Here is a 25,404-nt window from a genome sequence, read left to right as displayed (position 1 = left end):
TAAGGGCCCAGCTTCATTCTTTTGCATTAGCTATCCAGTTTTCCTAACTTCATTTGTTGAGAGTGTTTCCCCACTGTGTAGTTTTTTTCAACTTTGTCAAAAATATTTTGGATGTATATGTATGGGTTCATTTTTGCACTTTCTACTCTTTTCCATTGGTCTATCTTTATGCCAATATCACCTCATCTTAATTACTATTGCTTTGTAATATGATTTAAAGTGAAGCAGTGTTTTTTTTACCCCAAGATTGTTTCAGCTTTTCAGGGTCCCTTCAGATTCCATAAGAATATTAGTATGGTTTTCTCTATTACTGCCACAAAATGTCAGAGAGCCTTTGATAGGTACTGCACTTAATATCACACTGGGTACTATGGATATTTTAAGAACATTAAGTCTTAAAATTCACAAGCATGAGATGTCTTTCCACTTTTCTATATCTGAAAGATGTCTTTCACTTCTTTTAACAACATATTATAGTTTTTAGTGTGTAAGTCTCTCATCTCCTTGGTTAAGTTTGTCCCTAAGAGTTTGCTTTCTTAAAAAAAAAAAAAGACAAAATTGACAAACCCTTAACTAGACTAACAAAAACAAGAGAGAAAATTCAAACAGCTAAAATTAGAAACGAAAGAGGAGCCATTAAAACTGATGCCACAGACATAAAATGGATTATAAAAGATTTCTATGGGGCCCTCATTGCCCTGATACCAAAGACAAAAAGAAAACTACAAATCAGTATCCCTGAAGAATAATGATGCAATCATCTAAAACAAAATGGAGTTAAACCAAATTCAACATATTAAAAGGATTATATACCAAGAAAAGTGAGGTTTATACGTGGAATGTAAGGATGGTTCAACATACAAAAATCAATCAATGTAATACATATCACATTAACAAACTGAAAAACAAAAATCACATGATCATCTCAATCAGTATGGAAAAAGCATTTGACAAAATTCAACCACTTTCATGACAAAAACACTCAACAAACTAGGAATACTGGGAAATTACCATCTTTAATAATATAATAAGTCACATATACAGAGTCCAAAGTTAACATTACACCCAATGGGGCAAGACTGGAAGCTTTTCCTCTAAGATTACTAAAAAGGCAAGGATGCCCTCTCTCAACACTACTGTTCAACACAGTATTGTAAGGTCTAGTCATAGCAACCAACTCAAAAGAGAGAGGGGAAAAAAAGGAAAGAAATACAAGACATACAAATGGTTAAAGAAAGAAACTTTCCTCTCTAGATTACACACACACACACAAAATTCAACAAAGTTGCCGGATACAAAATTAACACTTAATTTAAAAAAGTAAGAATTTTAAAAAATCAGTTTTTTCTATATATTAACAAACACTAATTTAAAAAAAAAGAAATTAAGAAAACAATCTCATTTGCTATACCACCAGATTCATCAAATTTGTTAATATTTTCAAAGAACTGCTATTGATTTTCCCCATCATTTCAGTGCTATTTTGTTGACTGCTGGTCATATTTCTATTATTTACTTCATTTATCTTGCTTTCATTATAATTTGCTGTTTTTAAATTCTCTTGATGGAGAGCTAAGGTTTTTAATTTAGGACCATTTTTCTTTTCTACTGTAAGAATTTAAAGCTATAATTTTCCCATTAAAGAATAATATAGCGACAATTATAACTTCTGATATGTTCTATTTCTATGCTCACTGCATGCAAAATATTCTCTAATATCCTTGAGATTCTTTCATACCATAATTTCATTCTATTATTGATTTCCATGCTTTAGATTTGCTTTATGGCCAATTATATGGTCTATCTTGGAGAATATTCCAGATATTTTTGAAAAAAATGTGAAGTCTGTAGGTTGGAGGGTGGGGAGTTTCAGATCATATTGGTTGATAGTGCTAATCAAGTCTTTAAATCTATCAATCTCTTAAAATTTTTGTATTGTTTTTCCATCAATTATTGAAAGCACAGTATTCAAATCTCAAAACTATAAACGTTAGCTGGAATTTCTTCTTTCAGTCTGTCAGATTTTGCTTAATGGTTGTTGCCCTATGTTGTTATATGTTGTGTTTATACATTATCATTTTATCTACCTATTACATTGACTCTCTCATCATTATAAAATGTCCTTTTTATCTGGCAATATTTCTTGACTCAAAATCTTTTATCAGATATTAATATAACCACTCCAATTCTATTACCGTTACTGTTTGCATGGTACATTTCTTACAACCTTTTACTTCAGCCAATTATGTCTTTGAATCTAAAGTGATTCTGGTCTGACAATCACTCACTTTTAACTGGAGTCCATTTATAGTTAATACAATTACACACATAATTGGATTTAGGTCTGCCATTTTCCATTTACTTTTACGTCTCAGGTGTTTGTTGCTCTGATCCTCTTCCTTCGTATTAAACAATTATTCCTAATGTTTACTATTTTTATCTTCTGTTGATTTTTTGGGAGCAATTTCTTAGTGATTTGCTATATAGGTTTAAGGTGCATTATAGAAAACAGGATTACAGGTTAATTTCAGACTTAATTGTGATGAATTACAGCTCCTTGCTCCAACACAGCTCCATCTCTTTTCCCACCCCTTTGAGATACTACTGCCTCGTGAATTGTCAACTAAGAAACATCTTATTCCCTAAAATAATCTTCCTAAAACAAATATAGATAGGTATGTTGGTAGGTCTACTGCTGTCCCAAAGGTCTCTGAGACTCTTCACATGTCATTAATTCTTCCTCTCTATTCTTTTCAAATCGGCCCCAAACTGAGATCGCAAGCTCAGGCCACAAGAGCACACATTATCCTAATTACCTACCAAGTCTAATGAAAACACTGTTGGACTTAGGTTTTTAACCTTCTATTCCAAATCAAGTAAATCCACCCTCTAAAAGGGAACTGCTTGTTTATATGGCCTACTCTGCTCTGGTTAAACTACCACACTCACCAAGCCCCTGGCAGATGTAGATACAAGAAATGTGAATACATGTTTATCACTTCTTTCTTAGCTTTCTGATCGATTTCTATAGCCCTCACCCCCAAAATAGTTACTTTTGAAACTTCTGTCCGTAATGTACTTATTATCTGGGAAAAAGATATGCTTATCTCTTCACTTCATCATAGCTTGGAGTCATTCCCCAATTATCGCTAAATTTATACACACAAATCACCCCATATAAGTGGATAATGCTTAGTAAATTTATACAGTTGTATAACCATTACCACATTCTAGATTTAGGATACTTCTAACATTCCCAAAGTTTCTTCATGATGACTTTACAGCAGAATACCAAGTCCCAGACAATCCCTAGAGTGTATTTCATCTCTTTTGCCCTTTCTAAAAATTTTCAAATTTTTTCAAATAAATAGAATCATGCAATTCATCTTCCATTTCTTTCACTTACATATTTTGTGGTTCAACCACATTGTTTCAGGTATCATTCACTTCTTTGCATTGCTTACTTGTATTCCACAGTATGGAGGAACCACAACATGTGAGCTCAGCGATCAATTTTTGGCAATTTGGATTATTTCCAATTGACTGCTATTATGCATAATGCTGCTATGAATATCTGCACACACATCTTCTTTGCAAACATGTTTATATCTTGGGCAGATACTTACAAATGGATTTGCTTGGTCATATGATAAATGTATACTGAACTTAAGAAAACTGCTTTCCAAAGTAGATACTTTCATCTCCCCAAATCTTTTCCAACACTTTATACTGTATATCTTTTTAATTATGGGCAATCTATTGGAGACAGAAATTAGAATGGTGGTTGCCAGGCACTGTGAGAACAGAGGGGTGGGGAGATATTATTTAATGGGTACAGATAATGAAAAATTCTGGACATGGATGATAATGATGATTACTCAACATTGTGAATGTACTTAATACCACTGAATTGCAAACTTAAAAAAAGGTTAAATGGCAAATTTTACATTATATATATTTTACCAAAAGTGGGGGGGGGGGGAGCATGCATTACAAATTATTTCTCTCATCTCTCTTTTCCATTCTTCCATTCAATTTTCAAAAATGTTAGAGAGGAACACAAGAAAAAGAAGTCTTACAGGAGCAGTCTCCAGGAAAGTCTGATAAATATACTAAGGATTTGCTTTAGGATACATGGCATATTCACAGAGCTGTGCAACCATTATGACAATCAAATTAGAACATTTTAATCACCTAAAAGAAACTTCATACCATTAACAGTCACCCTGCAACCCTCTGTTTTCTTCAAACTCCCAGCCCTAGGCAAACAATCTACTTTCTCTTTCTATAGATTTGCCTGTTCTGGACATTTCATAAAAATAGATTCATACAATATGTATTCTTTTGCAACTGGCTTCTGTCACCAAACACAATATTTTCAAGGTTCATTCATTTTGTAGCATTAATACTTTACTTCTTTTTACTGCTAAATAATATTACATTGTATGTCTATGTCACATTCTATTCACCCATCCACTGATCAGTTAAAGTATATTTATTTGGGTTGCTCCTATTTTCTAGCCATATGAATAATACTGCTATAAACATTCATGTACAAATTTTTACACAAACATAAATTTTCACTTTTCTTGGTTATATACCTCCTAAGAGCAGTTCTCTTAGGAGACAGTTGCCCAATCAAATGGTAACTCTTCCACAGCAGCTGCACTGTTTTACGTCCCCACCAGCAGTGTGCCAGGGCTCTCATTTCTGCTCACTGGCCATTGGTATATTATTTCCAGAAAGATGTCTATTCAAATCCTTTGCTCATTTTAAAATAACGCTATTTATCTTTTTATTATCCAGCTGTAGGAGTTCTTTCAATATTCTGAAAACACACACAAATGAATGCAGGTAAAAACAAATGGTGAGAGCTAAATATGGTCAAAAGCCTAGTTAACAGTAAGGTGTCATTGTCAATATCCTGGTTCTAACTTTTTATGACCACTATGTAAGATGTCACAGACAGACATCTTGGGAAAATTTGGAGGAAATTGGGTGAAGGGCACATGGATGTATCTGCAACTTACTGCGGGTCTACAATTGTTTCAAAATTAAAAGTTAAAAATGTAGAGTATACCACAGCTTTTCAATTTCTCTCATACTGATAGGTGATAAGTGGTATCTTGGTACAGTTTTGTCTTTCTCTGATAACAAGTTAAAACTATACATTTTATACTAGTTGTATATATTTTTTCTGTTAAATATTTTATCCTTGCCCATTTTTCTATGTCAAACCAATCTCTTATCAGAGCCTCTTATCTTTCATGTATTATAACTCTGTACCTCTCTTTGCAATACAATTAGTACTGAGTGCTCTATTTGATGGTGTTAATACACAAGCCATCAAGCAAAAGGGCTCATTAATCTTGGTGAGTACCAAAACCTCCTAAAAATATATAGACTTCTTTGAATCATCTTTTTATGAGCTTCACAAATATAACCACCACCAGATACTTTTGTACAGATTCTCTCCACTGCACCATCACCTTGCCTAAAATATCAAATTAATACCAAAGATATCCCAAATCAGTTGTCCTAAGACTTTATTTTCACTCACTATCTAAACAGGCTAAAATCCTGTGAGTAATAATTTGATATTATTAAAGCAAAGCACTTTAATTGATACAAGGTGGATAAGGCTTCATCATATGAACAAAAAGACAAACACCACAGGAACCACTAAATTATTACGAATTACACTTGTATTTACACTCAGGACAAGAATAGCTCTAGTTTATGTCATCATTCTGGAGCATTTTTCTTTGATTAGAGACTTTCCCACCTGCTAACTTAAATTATGTAAATTTATAAAGGCAAATTAAACTGCTTATGTTTTTAAATAAAACATGGCAGTAACACAGACAAATGGACAGTCAACCAAATCTATTCCTCTTTAATGCAGTTACCATACAGTGATCCTGCCACCATCAAATAATACTAGTCAATTCAGCATCAGAAAGATGGTGAATCAAATTTTATATACTATCCCTGTAAACATGAAAATATCTTTAGTGAAGTCTCAATGGATTTAAACAGCAAAAGTGAACATAATGTCAGCTTTAGTTCCTAAGACGGAGATGGACAAGAAAAAAACACTACAGTTAAGGTCAAACATCAGTGGGAAAGGACTTAAAGTGATAAATCCATGACATTAACCACTGCAGTCTTTTTAATACAATCCAGCATAACTTAAAAACAGCGCTGTACTCCAACTGAACTATTTATCAGAGACAAAAATGTCTTCTTGACAAAAAACAGATTCATGTCAATAAAAGGACACAGTATTACACTGAAGAAATCTTATTGCTTTGAAAAAATACTTATGATTCCTTAAAAATGTACGTAGGAACTTCTCATTTATTTCCTGTCTTTTAACAGAATTTTGAAATCAATAAAAATTTCAGAATATGTTATAAGTAGGAATGGAAAGAGATTATGGTCCCAACAAATGATAGAAAAGATAAAATTTCTCAGGTTGAGCAACACTTTCAATTTTTTAACTTTTAAAAGCTAACATTTTATTATTCTTATTTCCTAATGAACAACTTCAGTTGTTTCCAATGTTAACAATGCACTTCTCACAGAAAAAATACTTTCATATAATCTACAGTCCATTTCCATATTCCAAATGTGAGAATTCCAATTTAAAGTTATAAAGAGCTAACAAAGAACTAGGGGGAAAAAAAACAAACCACATTTGAAAACACAAGACCTAAGGCTATGCTTTTTGTAAAAATTAAATTCTTTTTACTCATTATATAAATTAATGAGTTATAGCTCTATTTCATCAAAAATAATAGGAGATAACAGTTTCAACGTTTAAATCACCACACATCAGTCTGTCAACAAATGCTAGATGTTTAACAGACTTAGGTATACCAGCCAAACTAGACAATATTGAAGAGGGTTGTTACTACTTAGTAAATGTGGGTGGCCTTGGAGGTGAATTAATTAAGAATCAAAGAACAAAAGAAAATATTTGTTAACACTCATAAAACACTAAGCGTTTAAATATTTAATTCCAATTTAAAAAGAGAACATCTGTATGTGTCTATCAACTCGAGCTAATTAACACAACTTAAAAAAAAAAAAGTCATTACAGTCAACTGAAAAGTTTGCTAGCACTTCATTAAATAGAGTTTTAAACAGGAATACAAGCCTGTAATATATCTGGTTAACCACAAAGTTAAGATGGGAAAGGCAGAGAAGTATATTATTCAGATTTCAAATAAAATATAATAGCCAGATTCAATAACAGCCAGAATTTCAAAGATTTTTTTCTTTTCACTGCAGCACAGTCTGTATTTTTTTCAAATGCCACTTGATCTTACTATAGGAATTAGCATATGAGTACCAGCCAAATGTAATCTCTCATCAAGATGCAGAACCATATATACTGGAAGCAGATTTTCTAAAAAAAAAATGCAATACTTGGGGTTAATATTCTAATGGCTCACATAATTATGTTCTGAAAACAGAATTAAATATAAGTTCTATGTTTATATTTAATATTTAAATACATAATTTAATATAAATTAAAATAATTTGTACTTCCAAATCTTGCTCTACTCCTATCTCATTCTGGTAATCAACTTTAGATTGGGTATTTACAGCAAAGATAACAAGCCATTAAAATTAGCTTCCTTCCAGAAATATATTTTAAAATCCATAACTATGATTCAAAAGAAAATACTGTTTATAAGTGCATGGGGGAGAAAAACAAAACCGAATTGGCTTATTTCTAGCAAGACTTACATAAGCATAGCATATTTTTCCATGTTTATCATCACTCTTCAGTTCAGTTCAGTTCAGTCGCTCAGTCATGTCCGACTCTTTGCGACCCCTTGAATCGCAGCACACCAGGCCTCCCTGTCCATCACCAACTTCCAGAGTTTACTCAAACCCATGTCCATCGAATAGGTGATGCCATCCAACAATCTCATCCTCTGTCTTAAATGTTTCTAAACCTAGACTGTAAAAATCTGTTTTATATGAACATATAAGATCTATTTTTTATCTGAACATATTCTATTTCTCATCTGAACATATAATAAGTTATTACCATTTACATATTCTAATATACTCTTTGAGATTTTGTGTATTTTTTTCGTATTTGTCAGGAAGTATTGGTAATAAAATTTGCAATAAAATTCATTAACATTATTGTCATTTATAACCACCACATGCACGCATGCTAAGTCACTGCAGTTGTGTCTAACTTTTTGCCACACTGTGGACTGTAGCACTCCAGGCTTCCCTGTCCATGGAATTCTCCAGGCAAGAATAATGGAGTGGGTTCCATGCCCTCCTCCAAGAGAACTTCCCAACTCAGGGATCGAACCCACATCTCTTGTGTCTCCTGCATTGGCAGGTGGGTTCTTTACCACTAGCACCACCTGGGAAGTGTAATTAGTTATAATTAAGACTGATTCAGCTTATACTAAGTGTCATGTTTTTAAAAAGGAATAGTATTAAATGGTATAAAAGATATATATAATTATTTATTTATGGAACAAATGTCCTGATGAAGAGATAACAGGATTCTATAGAACCTCTATTTTAACTTCAGGTTTGATATATTAACAATGTTTGAAATAACAGGTTTTAACACATAACTTCCCAGGTGGCTCAGTGATAAAGAATCTGACTCCCAAGCAGGAGACGCAGGTTTGATCCTTGGGTCGGGAAGATCCCCAAGATAAGGAAATGGCAACCCTCTCCAGTATTCTTGCCTGGAAAATTCCACAGACAGAGGAGCCAGGCAGGCTGCAGTCCATGGGGTCACAAAAGAGTCAGACACGACTTAGCGACTAAATAGCAACATCATTTTTTAAAAGGTTCTATACCATTTATAGTGGGTTTACCAAGTGGCTCACTGGTAGAGAATCTGCCTGCTAACTCAGGAGACAGGGGTTCAATTCCTGGGTCGGGAAGATCCCCTGGAGGAGGAAGTGGCAACCCACTCCAGTATTCTTGCCTGGAGAATCCCATGGACAGAGGAACCTGGTGGGCTACAGTCCACAGGGTCGCAAAGAGTAGGACATGACTAAGTGACTGAACAACAACAACAATGCCATTTATGGGGCTTCCTCGATGCTGCTAGTGGTAAAGAATCTGCCTGCCAAGGCAGGAGACATAAGAGACGTGGGTTAGAGTCCCGTGTTGGGAAGATCCCCTGGAGAAGAAAACAGCAACCCACTCTAGTATTCCTGCCTGGAGAATCCCATGGACAAAGGAACCTGGAGGGCTACAGAGGGTCACAAAGAGACAGAAATGACTGAAGCAGCTTAGCACACATGCATGCCATTTATAATTATTATAAAATACTGGCTATATTCCCTGTGTTGTACAATAATTACTCATCATTTTTTGAAAAAAAAAAAAATTCTAACCTGAAATAACCTTAACTTTCTACAATTCCAAATGAACACATCTCCAAGGCCAAACACATTTTGTATAATCTTGATCCCAAATGATACTCTTAGTTGCTCCATCCTCTTCACAAAGCGAACATCACAGGCATCATAGGCTCTTACCTGGCCTTCTCCAACTGTTTCAGTGTCGATGACTGTGATGATGCCTGGGACCAGAGGACTCCGCCTTGAGTTACTATGGATGGCAACTTCATCTTCCGTCACACCTGAAGGTAGCGTGCCTGTCAGCTGGGTCACCACTTTCCCAACCATTGTCAAGCCAGTTTTCAGAGTCTAAACAATGAAAGGTAAATGTATCATTTTGCATCAGTACTTGGATTCTAAATAGAAATATGTGTTTTGATAATTCACATTAAATTCTTTATTTTCTAATAAGCTCATATGTAGCAGTTCACTGTCACAGAAATTCAGTCTGACTTTCTATACAATCTTAAATTTTAGTTAGAAGGTTGGTATTAGTTTGAGTGAATGGTATCAGTAGGTACCCCCAGGTCAGCATGGTGAGAATTAGGCCATAGGTAAACAATTACAGAGTTTGTTCCACATGAGAATACAATTATATTTTTACTAAAAATATTTATATTCTCCTCAATTCATGTAACTTAAAATATGTGAAATATTAAGAAATAGGAACTATGTGATGTTCTATTTTTTTAAAACTGTATACACCTAATTTTCAGTCTACTTTTAAGCATAAAAAAGACTAAGATACAGATAGAATCCATACGTGAAAATGACTTTCTCATTTAAATCTATAACATGATGCTATATAATACTGTATACCAAGATTTGGTATGCAGGTAATGCAGACTCCATCTAAGATACTTCAATTACTACATGAATGAAATGTCATAAAATTAGTTAAAAGGGTTCTTTTCTCTCTAGAGACAGAAAACAATTTAATGCAATATTTCTAATATATTATTTCAATTAAAGACATGTTTCATAATTAATTTTAGTTCCATTTCATTCAAAACAAAGATAAAAAAACTAACTCATCTGTATGTTTTCTTTTATGTGAATTTCATCTGATTATTCTCATAACTATTAACAAACAATCATGTTAAGTAATGGGACTTTTTCGTTTTCTCTGAAAGGGAAGAAAGCAAAAACAAAGAGAAAACTGTGTGATTCACACACATTAACTCTAATCATTAAAGCCAAAATAAACAGTCCAGTCTACATGGACATATCAAAAATTATGTACACTATAATAGACACATCCTCATTATTGTGAGGAAAAGTCTTTATTAAGATACTTTAATCCTCAATAATGTGACTTGCTCTTTTAAAATAATTATGGACCTATATTCTGACATATGCTACATCTAAATTTTATAAAGTATATTGCTTACACAGCATATAAATTATTAATTTATAAATGATAGGCAAAGGTTGTTTATAAAGGCCTAAATGCAATTTAAGCAACAATCAGATGGAACTTAAAAAAAAGGGAAAGCACAAAATATATGTATTATTTTACTGTAGCTATTAATATGTTCCATGGAACCTTTATTATGAACTCGGAATTGGTCAAGGCTCTTTAACCAAAAAAGATCTGGATAGATTTCCTCAAACACCTCGGAGCCTAGAGAAGTTAAGGAAAATGGCAGTTCAAACAGCCAGTCAATAACAAAGCCAGAACTCAAAACCAGGACTTGCTCCAAACCACTATCCAGTATTGCTCTGTAATCTATTCCTGACACTACTTGTGATCTGACACTTCATGAATTTAGGACACAAATGTATACTGGGAAGGAAAAAAGGAAAAATAAAGACTATCATAGTGTTTCCTAATAAATACTTAAATAAAATGACTAGCAGAGCCATTTGCAGAATTCAAGCAAAATGATATAACTTACAGCTGACTGAAACCAAGAAAAAGCCACAAATCAATTGTAACAGTTTTGTTTAGTGCTAAAAACTCAAACTGTAGTGATTAGAAAACACATTAGTGTTCTTCAATTAGCAGCCAAACATTTGTTTCAATAATTCACAAGAAATGACTTACACAAAGTCTGTTAGGGTGTTGTCAAGAAAGCCTCCAAAGGACCAACAAAACCAGGCGCCACAGTGTATTGATGTCAAAAGCTGGCCAGGAAGCCTGATTAACCTCTGAGATGCCTCAGCTGATGTCCTCACTCCATTAATGCTAATGGAGATGCTCCCACTTCGACGGAGCTATCCCCTTTATCACAGGAATGCCTTTCAGGTTTGAAGTCTTTGCTTGTATATCCTCCCCATTTGCCCCTGAGCTTATTATTTCATGCTCTTATACCAATGAAAAGGAATAAAGCGAAAATAACTGGAGCACACAGCAAGTGGGCAGTAATGCACCCAAAGCAAACCACAAGATAAAGGCGACAGTTAGTACAAGAGACCTGGGAAAACACTCCAGAAAGGGGGAAAACAGAGTAGTACATTTCATAGTCAGAGGTGAATAAAGTATCACAGGAGGAGGTAATGATGTTTCTCACCCCCCCCAAAAAACTTACGGCCACTGGAGGCACCTTCTTAATAGTGGACCAAAATCTAAAGCCCAAATTTAACAGCCTCAAGTCTGTAATCTGTATAGTAAGTGACAGGAAAGTACTCTTATAGCTCATTAACTTTCAAAATAAGGTCTTAGGGTATAAAAGAGGGGTACTGAAAGCTTTCTACATTAGTAAGGACCTTTACCTTGGGAAGAAGTTTGTTTCCATGTTAGAATCACATGTATCAATGAGCACTACTATCCTCACAATCTGAAGAATATTACAAGAATACTCACAGAACTAACCTGGGCTGTAAAGTGCTGAACCTAAGACTATAATGTATGTGTCAGATAATCTACTGTGACCAAAACTTCAAATGAGCATGGTACTTATTCTGTTCTATTGCACGGAGATTTGCTGAAGGTCACTAGTCATCTTTAACCTTTCTCAGGCCGTATCAGTTGTCCTCCTTATCCATTAGGACTAATGGTGCTGCTCTCACAAAAGCTGTTAGTTGTCCTAAGAAGTTATCAGATAACAGAGAAAGCAGAGGCATTTTTATTAATCAATTTTATTAATCAATTCACCATGCTGGGGTTAAAACACATTAAAAGGAAAACGCAAACAGGACAGTTACAGGGTAACTAGAATATATGGACCAAGATTTAATAAATGTTTCAAAATAATCCAATTTGAACAATCTCAACATTAAAATTTTTCTTTCAACATGACCTCAGAGAATTTATTATTATTATATTCTTTATAAGGAAAGCCAAATAAATTATTTGGAAAGATGAATTTTAAGTGCTATTTGAAAATACGGGGGGGAAAAAAAGATTATTTCCTTGACAACCATCCAAGCACATATACAATTAATACAATTTATATTTACATTTGTAATATGAGACATCAAAAAGAAAAGTTTAATAATTAATCTTTCTATATAACAAAGAGGTAACCTCTATGAAGCCACATTAAGAAGTTGTCGTCAGGGAGAGAAAAATATCAATGATTACTTTGTCAGAGAAAGTGACTTAGTATATTCTTAAGGAGCACATACTGCATGGCTTTTAAATATTTTTTTCATATTACAGCTCAACAAGTATCATATTACCTAGAAATTATTCAAATGGTAAGAATAATAATAAGAAATTGTATTTTCAATTTTCAATATAATAGGCTAGGTAAATTAGATCAATCCTATCAATGAAAACAAGTAGGAAAACTAGAGTTTTTTTTTTTAAACTCTGCTTGAAGATACTGATTATTTAACAAAATAGTGATGAATTATCAGGTCCGAATCCAAGCGAACAGGGAAATTCAGCTATGCGAGCTGGCATTTAGGCCTAAATGCACTGGATAATGGGCTTCCCCAGTGGCTCAGCACCAAGAATCCACCTGCAATGCAGGAGACACAAGAGACCCAGGTTAGATCCTTGGGTCGGGAAGATCCCTTGGAGGCAGGCATGGCAACCCACTCTAGTATTCTTGCCAGGAGAATTCCATGGACAGAGGAGCCTAGCGGGCTACAGTCCATGGACACTCAAAAGAGTCGGACATGACTTAGTGACTCAACAACAACAACTAAGAGATTGAGTAGTACTTCTGATAGACTTGTGGTAGGAACTAGGTGGTCATGTCCAACGGGGTCTACTTTCCCTGCATGCTTCAGGTTGAAATATAAAGGGACACACAACAGAAATAAGAGTGAACGTGTACTAATCAGGATCTCACAGCTATTTCAGGTGACCTTATTTAGATAATTTAAGTACTTTCAATCCATGAAATTGGATAAAGATGATCCAAGCCTGAGAGCGTCAGAGAACTCTGATATCATCTCAAACTAAGAACTTTTTCTAAAGATCTTTTAAATAAATTTTAGCAAAGAGTCAAGACATCATAAATGAGAACTAAGAGAAATAGTAAACAACAAAAACACAACAAAAAGGGAGCCAGATAATGGAATGATCAGAAACAGAGCATGTTTACTGTGTTTAAACAGTTTGGCAATTTGACAAAAATTGAATTCCTGAGAACCAAAGACTATCACTATTTACTAAAATGTTTTATCAATACACACATGTTCGATTTCATGAAACCCTTTTCGGTACATAGATTGAGATAATTTATATCATTTTCTCCTTTACTACGTTAATGTGGCAATGAGACTCACTGATTCTGAGTAATAAACCAGTCTTATATTGTGGAATTATCCCAAATGAATTGTGACACATTACCCCTCTGCTAATAGTTTATTTAGGATTTTTCCTATCTATGTTAATGATTTAACGAGTAAGACAGGGCTATAGCTTTCCTTTTTCTTAACACTCTTGTTAAGTTTCAACATCAAGGTGATCTTGCATTATGAAACAAGATTAGGCAAAATCTGACCTTTTTATTCTATATGAGTCTTTGCAATATTGCCATTGTTGATTCTTTTTTTAACTGAAGTATAGTTGATTTACAATATTGTGTTAGTTTCAGGTGTACGGCAGGTGATTTAGTTATAGACATTTTTCAGGTTATTTTCCATGATAGGTTATTACAAGATATTCAATAAAGTTCCCTGTGCTAAAAAGTAAATCTTTGTTATTTATCTACCCCATTGTTCATCTGTAAACATTAGCTAGAATTCTCTGATGAAAGTTTCTAGATTTGAAGATATCTTTTTGTGAAGTTTTACTTTTCTTTTAGTAAAGTTTTTATAACCACTTAAACAACAAAGTACAGGAATTGTCATGTAAAAAATGTAAAATAATAAATTTCAAATTATACTACTTAATAGAAGTAATGTTTATGTTCTTACCATGGAAAACTGGAACTGCCTATATCTCAGAAGGTTAATTTACCCACAAGTTTCTAATATTGAGCAACTTACTAGAAGAAATTACATTTGGGGGAAAATTCATCCCAACTTTCCAATCTTTCCCATGTAAAATATCCACACTTTGAATGTGAAACAAAGAATCATTCTAGATCTGATAACATTTTAGGAAAACAATTCAACATTTTTTCAAAGAAATCTCAAAATATTCATGTTATCTAATTTAGGAATCCATAAATGCACAGAAAAAGATTACATAAATATAAGAAAAATGTTTTTAAAATATTTCATGACATTTAAGCACATGAGTTAAAAGAGTAGGGTACAACAGATGACAGGACATGTTGAGACCAGCAAGAAACGAGTGACTTTTGCATCATGGCTATATTTTTCCTTCATTTTATAAATGTATAAGCAAGAACATGAATAAGCACTAAAATCAGGGTAAAGTAGTTAAACAAAAATTAAACATTAATCACTTTATTTAGGAGTTAATGGCAGAAACTTCTCTTTTGTCAGAGGTAACAGTGAATTGCAATCAACACCAATTTCACTGGTGACTAATGGACCATTAAGGTGCTGTCATCAACACAATTTCGTAGAGTTTCAGTGTAGAAGACATGAGTGTGTTCCTCACAGTTCACAATGCTGTGGTGTAGAAAATTAGGGAGTTTGGACTTGTGTTTTTCAAAGCACATCAAGTCTAGCCTCATTCCAGTAAGTCTATTTTCAGCTAACAGTTAAACAGCTAAACAGTTACTAAATGAAGCAGGTCACTTTCCTTTTAAGTAGGCACACAAACACACAATTATACCAAAGAAGAGCTGGAAAATTACCCCTGGTCACACAACTAAAAATTATTCAGAATAACAATACAGTGAGCTATCCTGACCAAAGTGCGTGACACAGATAAGTCAGAAAGAAATTTAATACTTGAGAACTAGATCTCATTGGTATATTGTAAATTAACTAAATAACACTGATGCTGCTTTTACTGTGTTTCAGATTTCTCTTCACTGAGCTAACCATCATAACTTTTTCATACGCAATGGAGAAAAGTAAGCCATTCCTACAAAGATTCTGAAATCTAATATACGCTGCTGTAAGCAAAAAGCCATTCAGTATTTTCCTTTGACTGAAAAATACGTAATGCTTCTCTCATCAAACCCCATCATGGAAGCATTTGTGATCAATCTTGAAGTATTTCTGTATTTGTTTTACATAAAACAGTGTGACCTTTGATTCCCTCCCTGTGGTTTGTTTTAAACTGTTGTTCTTTTCTGAATAGTTGTGCTTTCTATTACATGCTGTCATTCAGATTCACTATGTCATCCCTATTATTAGAATTGTTTTGTTGTATACTTCACAATTCAAAAGAACGGTGATTATAAGGATACCTTATAATCAGCATAAAGTTTATGAGCCATCATCAAAATGAACCCTCGCGCATACACAAAAAGAACTCACTTGACAAACATTCCGGGGGGCAGTTCTGTGACATCAAAGAACCTCTGAATGCACCAGGGCCTTCACTCAAGTTTTCTTAATGAGTAATATTCTTTTTGTGTCAAGAAGATTCATAAATGTTCAAAAATGCAAAGGGATGTCAGTATGGGTAGAATGATGCAAATCACACACACACACAAAAATAGAATCCAGAAGTCACTACTTAAAATATGCAAAGCTTCTTTCCAAAGTAATTAGATTATAGACTTTGACCTAGCAAACAGACATAAATATTTTAAACTGTATAAATGCAAACCTTAAAATCATTACAAGGGACAATAAAGTGTGATTTAGGAACCTTAAGAGATGAAATACCTAATCATTTAGGCACCAATTCTCGGGTGACAAAATAATTCTGACTTACTTCCTAAATTTGTTCCATACTTGTGAGTGAAAAGGGAAGGGACAATCACAATACAATTCGGGAGAGAAATGTGATAATTACTCCGCGTAATCAAACCTCCCAGAAGCTCCAGGCTACTCACTTTAGCAGCACTAATGACTGTGGCAGTGTAAGACTGAATGTTGTCTCCACAGGCTCCACCACGGGACTGATGGCATCGAATCAACTGCAGAGAGAGAGAGTGACCATTCTGTTAAACTGTTTAACTCTACAGGCTCTTAGGATAGAGCTTATTTACCACACAGAATGATGGTGATGGGTGGGAATGTTTGCATGAGCCCTTTTTCGACAAACAGCTAAAAGCCCTGCTGAGACACTTTTACCCCTTTTTATAATCTATCGGTGCCACTCAGGCAGTTTCATGCTCAAATACGATTTTTAATTACAAGATGAATAGTCTTTAAGAATTCATAAACTGAAATGGCAGGATTTGAGATCTGGCAGACTTTCCACAAATAAATTTTAGAAACATAATCAAAGGACTTAGCCATGACTTCCTAACATTAAATATTTAACATGCTAGCAAATTGGAGGTTTTGTCCTTTTAATTCCTACATAAAGATAGCAAAAGGAAACTTTAAAAAACAGACAAAAGAGTGTGCCATATTTCCATTTTCGATTGTGTTTGTGGGAAAGTGGCACAAATTATGCATAAATCAACTATGACACATATAGTAGCCGTCCACTTCAGAGGGCTCACTAGTTTTAACATCGGAATGAAAGAGACATGTCCTTATTCATGTCTAATGTAAATAACTAACTTGCCAATTTTCAAAATGAATCACTAATTTCACATGCACGATTCTCTCATGTGTTGAGCAATAAACCGGGACTGAAGCCTCCACTGCCCCTACACTTTCTAAATTTAGGTTTAAAAAACAGAAAGGGAAATATAAAAATCATTAGCCATATTTTTACACTTAAAACTTTTTAATAAAATGGCAACAGACTATTAGAATAACTCCACATTGTGACATGAATTATTAAAAGCCTATAGAAACCAGAATCTTCCTCTCCCAAAATATTAAAAAAAAATGCCTTAGATAATTTAAAACCACCCCACCCGATAAAAATACATGAACTTTTTATTCTTTTATTTTAAAATTGAAATTTTCTTCATCTCTAACATTAAAAAGAAACAATCCTTTAAGACAACAGTCGTGAGCTATTTCCCAAATCACAGGTAACTGGTAAATAAAATTCCACACATGGGAAAAGAAAGAGTCATTTTAGCTAATGAAAAGAATCTCCCTCATTCACCCACTCACTCATTCATTCATTCACAAATACACACTAGAATTACGAAAATTATCCCTCTGCTGCCTCCTGGAGGACGTGCAAGGAAAGACATTATCTTAGAAACCACCATCTCTTCCCAGTCTCTGCTAATTAAAATCATCAAGGAAAACAGGCCATACCTCTTCAATTCAACTAAATCTGAGTCAGCATTTCTACATAAACATAACTAAGCCAAAACTCTATTTAAAACTCAGACCTCTGCAAAAATTATATTTGCATCTGAGGTACATCAAAATGAAAGATAAATCAGAAATTTCTATAGTGCAAAACTCTTACCATGCCCAAATTCTAGGAAATACTGGTGAGTGAAAAAAGCAGTGTACAAAAGAACATATATATCTATACACACACACACACATATAAAATGTTATCTTTTAGGAAAGAAAGGGAAATATATATATATATATATATATATATATATATCTCAAACACATGATAAAATATATAAGCATATAAATAAAACAAATATAAAAACAAACATACACAATTACCTACCAAATAATACATTATTTATACATTATATATTATTTGATACACAATACATAATTGAATAATACAATGTAACAACAATGGAGGAAGGAAAAAAAAACGGACAAAGGACAAACTAACTCAAACAGCCTATGAACACAGCATTTGATTTTATATCTTCAGTCTTAGGAAGTAATACAGTAGAGAGAATTGCAAGAAAATCCTGAACTCTTTTTAGTTGGTTTGATTTTTGTAGCAGTGTGAGCAAGCAATTCTGCAATTATTTTTATTATAGAATTGAAGAGATGAAGAAAACATGCTGATGCCATGGTCTCCTATCCAAAACAAAGGACATATAAATAGGAAATAGGGGACAAAGAATCCTGTGGAAATGCCAATGTCAACTCTTCATTTCCAAAACGTATTATGTACATATGGAAATACATGAGTGCACAAATATGCATCTATGTATATTTGCCTATTTATGTGTATACATAGAAATATGTGTGGGTTTATAACATGCATGTTTGTGAACTCTGTCCACTGGAAGAGTCTAGAAGCAAAAAGACCCCAGTACAGAGAACACGTCTACTGGACAAAGTTTAAGTATCTAATATCACTGTTGATTTAAAAAGAACCCGTAAAATCAGATGATTCCAGGGCTCAGACAGGGCAAGTACAAAATGCATCTGGACACAATCTTATGATAGCAGGTAAGGAGGGTATTTTTAATTTTGATGAACCCACAACACAATGTCACAAGAAGCAGACTAAAGGGGCTCTTGTTGATTGACTCTGGGACAACCTGAAAACCAAAATAATTAGACAGAAAAATAATAAAAACCACTGAAAAAAATAGGAATCCATGAGCCCATATCAAAAATACAGATACAGTAAGATTTTAAAAAGATGGGGAAGTTCTTGATTATAACAGAGAGCCAAATACCCACTGGTGGAGAGTGGAACTGGAAAATCATTAACTTGGAATATTCGTAGGAAAGACTGATTTAGGCAAGAATCATCAATGGGTGCTAAGATTAGGTAAAGCTAAGATTTTGATGAAATGTAGGATATAACCCTCCTCTTTCCAAATTATCTATTGGTTACCAGAGGAAAAAAAATTGTGATTATTTAGTACGGAAATTGGACAAGACCCTGACAAAATTAGCATCACCAACAAGGAACAGATGTGTATCATGTACCTCCAGATGTGATGCTGTGGGAATTACAGAACAACCCTCATGCACTGTTCCAGCCAGAAATATAGAACCCGGTTATAATCAAGAGAAAACATCAAAAAGCTCAAAAGAAAAAGCATTCTATTAAAATAAAAAGAATAAGGGGTAGAGGTAGAGGGTTATGCTCTTCAAAATTACCAATCTTGTAAAAGACAAAGAAAGAAAGGGACACTCCTACAAAATATAATGCCTGCTCCCAGACTGGATTCTGCACCACAGGAAAGAAGTTTTTTACAAATGACAAGACAGGGTTAATTGACAAAATTGGAATAGGGACAGTATAACCGATAAAAGTAGTTTTTCAACATTAAATTGGCTGATAACAAGTATTTTGGAGGCACTGAGATATATGCAACTTACTCTGAAATGGTTCAGAGGTCAAGCTGAGTCGAGAGTACATGTGTACTGCTTATTGGACGATTTTGTGGCGCCCAATTAAAACAAAACCAAACTAGTAAGGTAAACATTCATTACTGGTTGTGAATTACGTTTGGAAAACTCAACATTTGCTCCATAACAAATATTCCAACATGGGCTCTGCTTACCTTGTTTTCTGCATAAGCAAGCCAGCGACTCCCAAGAGCAATAGGATTCATGTTGGGTCCGGGACAAGGGTAGCAGCCTGAAATTTATCAAAGGGAAATATTAAGAAATTTCTTAATAAATTTTCTGTTGGTACATCATATTTTGATGCCATAAAAACAGAAAAATCAAGTGCTTTTCTTTTTTTTCCCCAAATCTCACATAAAATTCTCATAACCTAGCTATTATTTTAATAGCTAAAAGAGGTTCCTTTTTTGTCCTCCTCTACAGTTTTCTTTGGGTTTTGACTCTGTTACAATAAGAAACAAATCTGGGAAGAACTGGTATTCGCTTTTCACAAAAATTGGGCATTTTTAGTTATTCCTAGAATAAGAGAGAGAAGCCAAGAAGAACCATGTGAAGTTCATAACCCTACAGTTTCAAAAGTCTAGCAAAATCATCTGAAGAAGAAACAGAAAGTATACAATTGACTCTGGAATTTAAGGGCAAAGAAAAGGAATATGTACACCTATAATGAAATGACAAAAATATGGAAGGAAGGAGGTAGAAGGAGTAACTTAGGTATGGGGCCAACGGGGAAAAGAAATCCACAAAGGGTGCATTAGTAGATGCTGGGGAACTAATTTACACAATCCTGAGCATTTCCTTTAAGCATCCAACTTCATTTTTCTTGCTTTCAGCCAAGCCAATAACAAACTGGTAGAAAGGATTATTTTGTGGTTCTCTTCCTGAAAAAAATTAATCCCATATTCCTGACAGTGGACACCCACACCATGGAAACACCAATGCCATCTTCCTGAACTCCACTGAACAAGACATAACACAGTTCAGTCAAGTAAGTGGTATCTGTCATCCATGAGGCTCTCATCTCCCCTCCTGACTACTCCAATAAGCTCTCTGGGCAGAATGCCGTCATCCATCAACTACACAAAACAATATTTCAGTGTCTCACAGAACTGCTTTTAAAGGACTACTCAAAGGAGACTGGAGAATCAAAGGACACAAAAAGCCTACCCTAAAGAATTTTAGGTCTATCATTCCACAAGTGTCTCATTAATATTTTACAAATTCTTTTCCCTAAAGTGCACACTAGAGCAAAGGCCCCCAACCTCCGGGATTCTAATGCCTGATGATCTGAGGTAGAGCTGATGTAATAATAATAGAAATAAAGTGCACAATAAATGTAAAAACTGTCTTCCATGAAAACGGTCCCTAGTGCCAACAATGTTGGGCACTAGAAGATCAAACTGAGGTTATCTGTTTCATAGTTTGGGTCTCTATTTGGAATCTAAATTAATATAATGAGACAGACAGGCTTTTATAAAAAAATAACTTTTCTTACCACGGCCAAAAAAAAAAAAAGGAAAAAAACAGCCAAACTGCATGAAACACATGAGCATAATTGGAAAAAACAGCATAATTGGAACAGCATGAACAGCATATCTGAAAATATCCTACCAGCAGAAAGTTTCAGTCTAGTAACTGATCCTGAGAGGAAGAGAGCTATCAAGGCATGAACAATAATTAACTACTTTGACTTGTACTGTCAAAAATAAAAAGAATTTATATGTTCAGTAACATACTTACTATCTTTTTGCTTTATTTTCTATCTTCCTCCCACTTGATAAAGATCAAGCATTTGTGTCTTTTGTTCACAGCTGAATCTCTACTGCCTAAAATAATACCTGACAAATAGCTTAATAAATATGCTGAATAAATTAAACAATGTACCTAAATATTAACCAACCTTAATATTTATAAGGCACCTAGGCAAAAAAAAAAAAAAAAGTCATCTACTGAAGAAAATTTTTCAAACAGTGTGCTTGCCTACTCATTAGGTTAGGCTTTCTGCATTCATTTTAAAGCCATTTTTTAACAGAATCTTCCTTAACTGTACATTCGTGCTTCCCTGAATTCAGAAAGGCCTTTGAGTAGCAATTTCTGAACTGGTAACGCTGTTGTTTTCACAACCACTAGAGAAGCTCAAGTCACTGTTGTTTCTGATACCCTTTAGTTTTCATTTTAGCTCCTTCAACTCCATCAATTTTGAGTTTACTTTTCTCTCTCTATTCCCTGATGAGGGATTGAATCTGGGCCCTGAGCAGTGAAAGCATGAAGTCCTAACTACTGGACTGCCAGGGAATTCCCTGAGTTTTCATTTTTAAAGAAGATGAGGAACTTATAAAGAAGATATGATCCTAAGAGAAAGTCCATATGTCATATAAAAATACAAGGTACCAGCTTTCTAATTTGCTGCTCACTGTTAAAAAGAGATCTTTTCTGTGTATTTCAGAGTTTAAAGGATGGTGTCTAGAAAACTTTGGATTTCTGGAAAATCTGCTTCTGGGTAACTGTGATGTTACTATAATCACTGAACGAATATTATGGACATATACATAGAAAAAAGGACTTCCTTGTTGGCTCAGCGGGTAAACAACCCCCCTGCAATGCAGGAGACACAGGAGATGTTGGTTCAATCCCTGGGTCAGGAAAATCCCCTGGAAGCAGAAAATGGCAACCCACTCCAGTATTCTTGACTGAAAAATCCCATGGACAAAGTAGCTTGGTGGGCTACAATCTAAAGGGCTACAAAGACTCAGACATGGCTGAGTGACTTAGTATACAATATACTATAAAGACAACATACTTTAACATATATAGCACACAGTATTTACATAGTAGGTTTCATTATTACACTCCCATCTAATTCATACCAAAACATACTTTATCTGCCTGCCAATATAGGAGACATGGGTTCGATCCCTGGGTTGGGAAGATCCGCTGGAGGAGGAAAATGGCAACCCACTCCAATATTCTTGCCTGAAAAGTCCCATGGACAGAGGAGCCTGGCAGGCTACAGTCTACGGGGCTGCCAAAGAGTTGGACACAACTTAGTGACTAAACAACAAATATACATATTCCACATACACTTTCAGAACTGGAGAAAAGAGCATAAACATGGTCTCTAAGAAAATTTCCCCTTTTAAAATGTAATGTAAAAAAAGAACCAAACGAAAACCAGAAATAAATACCTGTGGACTGTGGCATTATATTAGAGGCGACTGATCTCTTGAATTTTAAAGTCAACATGTGCTTAGTCGCTCAGCCAAGTCCTACTCTTTGCAACCCCAGGGACTGCAGCCCACCAGGCTCCTCCGTCCATGGGGATGCTCCAGGCAAGAATACTGAAGTGGGTTGCCATGCTCTCCTCCAAAGGATCTTCCCAACCCAGGGATTGAACCCAGGTCTCCTGCATTGCAGGCAGATTCTTTACTATCTGAGACACCATCTAACTTAAATTCTGATAACAGTTTTGCCTCAACAGACCCTAATAAGTGTATTTGCTTTCCAAACACTAAAGAATACTAAGGAAAATGTAGTTCACAATTCTTCATTTCACTTTTTGAGTCAATGCTTTTAGAAAGCCAGTGGACCTCAAGAATTAGAGTGTACTGGAATGAAAGCAAATTGTTTTTCTGCTCTCCAAAACACATTTTACAGCTAGAATCAGCAGACCATCAGCCTCTCAGCACTATCCCAACTTTATAAGCATGACTCCTTTAAACATTAACCATTGCCTCCAGCTAAACTTTGAAAACAAGTGAAGGAAAACAACAACCACCACCACCACCTAAATCTCTACAATACTAGGGCTAATTCTAACAAGTTTACAATGTTTGTGAACAAAGTAAAAGAGAACTGGATAGTAAAAAACCTCAAGTTTACAATAAATAAAGGTAAGATCCATGAAAAGCTCCACTATATGAAGATGATTCCATAATTAAAAGACTGATGCAATTTTACATGGAGTTCTCACAGAATAGGGGCCCTAGTGGAGAGAAGGCCTGAACTCATTTTGAAATACAAAGGATTTAACTACTCTCTGTAACACCCTGCTTTATCTTCCTTGAAAAGAACAACTCAAAAAATTTCACACCTTTTTGGAAAAAAACAGATGTCTGCATTTATGATCAACTAACTTTCAACAAGGCTACCAAGACAAGTCAATAGGGAAGAATAGTCCTTTCAACAAATGATGATGGGCCAACTGGATATCCACGTGCAAACAAATGAGTCGGAACCCTGATGTCACACTGCATACAAACTGGAAAAGACTAAAGCTAAAGCTTGGAACAAAACCGTGTAAATCTTCATAACCACAGGCAATGCTTTCTTAGTGCAAGCGTGCTCAGTCACGTCTGACTCACTGCAACCCTGTGGACTGCAGCCGGCCAGGCTCCTCTGTCCATGGGATTCTCAGGCAAGAATACTGGTGTGGGTTGCCACTCCCTTCTCCAGGGGATCTTCCCGACCCAAGGATTGAACCTGGGTCTCCTGTATTGCAGATAGACTCTTACCATATGAGCCCATTACATTTAGGTCTGTGATCCTTTTTGAGTTAATGATTGTGAAGGATGAATAGTCTCTGTCTAGACTCAGTTTCATGCCTATGAATGTCCAGTTGTTCAGCAACATCTGCTGAAGAGACTATCTTTGCTCTATTATGCTACCTTTGCTCCTTCATCAAATATTTATTTCTGGGCTTTCTATTCTGTTCTGTTGATCTATTTATCTGTCCTTTTGCCAAAACCACACTGTCTTGATTACTGTAGTTTTATAGTAAATCCTAAAGTTAGGTAGCAACATAGAGGAAACTTAATATTATTAAATGAAATAAGCCAATCTGAGAAGGCTATATGCTATGATTCCATCTATATGACATTCTAAGAAATCCAATGGTTGCTGGGGGAAGGGGGCTGGGGAGGGCAGAGGTGAATAGGCAGAGCACAAAAGATTTCTAAGACAGTGAAAATATCCTGCATGATATTACAATGATGTATATACAGCGATATGCATGCACACATGTGTGTTCAGTCGTGTCTGACTCTGCAACCCCATGAACTATAGCCTGCCAGGCTCCTCTGTCCATGAAATTTTCCAGGCAAGAGTACTGGAGTGGGTTGCCATTTTCCTCCTCCAAGGGATCTTCCTGGCCCAGGGATTGAACCCACATCTCGTCTCTCCTCCATTGGCAGGCAGATTCTTTACCACGGGGGCCACCTGGGGAACCATATACGTCATTCTACATTTATCGAAGTCCAGTGATGTACAACACCAAGTGTGTGTCCTAAGATAAACAATGGACTTGAGTGATAATTATGTGTCAATGTAGGTTCATCAAGTGCAACAAATACACTACTCTGGTGAGGGA

At 35.0% G+C, this 25,404-nt stretch overlaps 1 protein-coding gene across 1 annotated transcript in view; it reads right to left on the bottom strand.

Moving 5' to 3' along the window:
- Window positions 1-25,404, bottom strand: part of BCAS3 (BCAS3 microtubule associated cell migration factor) — a 578,882-nt gene that overhangs the window by 410,497 nt on the left and 142,981 nt on the right. Inside the window, exons 11-13 of the mRNA XM_043460326.1 lie at window positions 20,195-20,271; window positions 16,727-16,810; window positions 9,540-9,710 (exon numbers count right to left, since the gene is read on the bottom strand). Coding sequence (XP_043316261.1) covers window positions 9,540-9,710; window positions 16,727-16,810; window positions 20,195-20,271 — 332 coding nt within the window. The remainder of the gene's footprint in view (window positions 1-9,539; window positions 9,711-16,726; window positions 16,811-20,194; window positions 20,272-25,404) is intronic.

Source organism: Cervus canadensis, chromosome 1, assembly GCF_019320065.1.
Source record: "Cervus canadensis isolate Bull #8, Minnesota chromosome 1, ASM1932006v1, whole genome shotgun sequence".
In the NCBI taxonomy this organism is placed as follows: Eukaryota; Metazoa; Chordata; class Mammalia; order Artiodactyla; family Cervidae; genus Cervus; species Cervus canadensis.
This window is presented reverse-complemented; position numbering and strand designations above follow the sequence as displayed.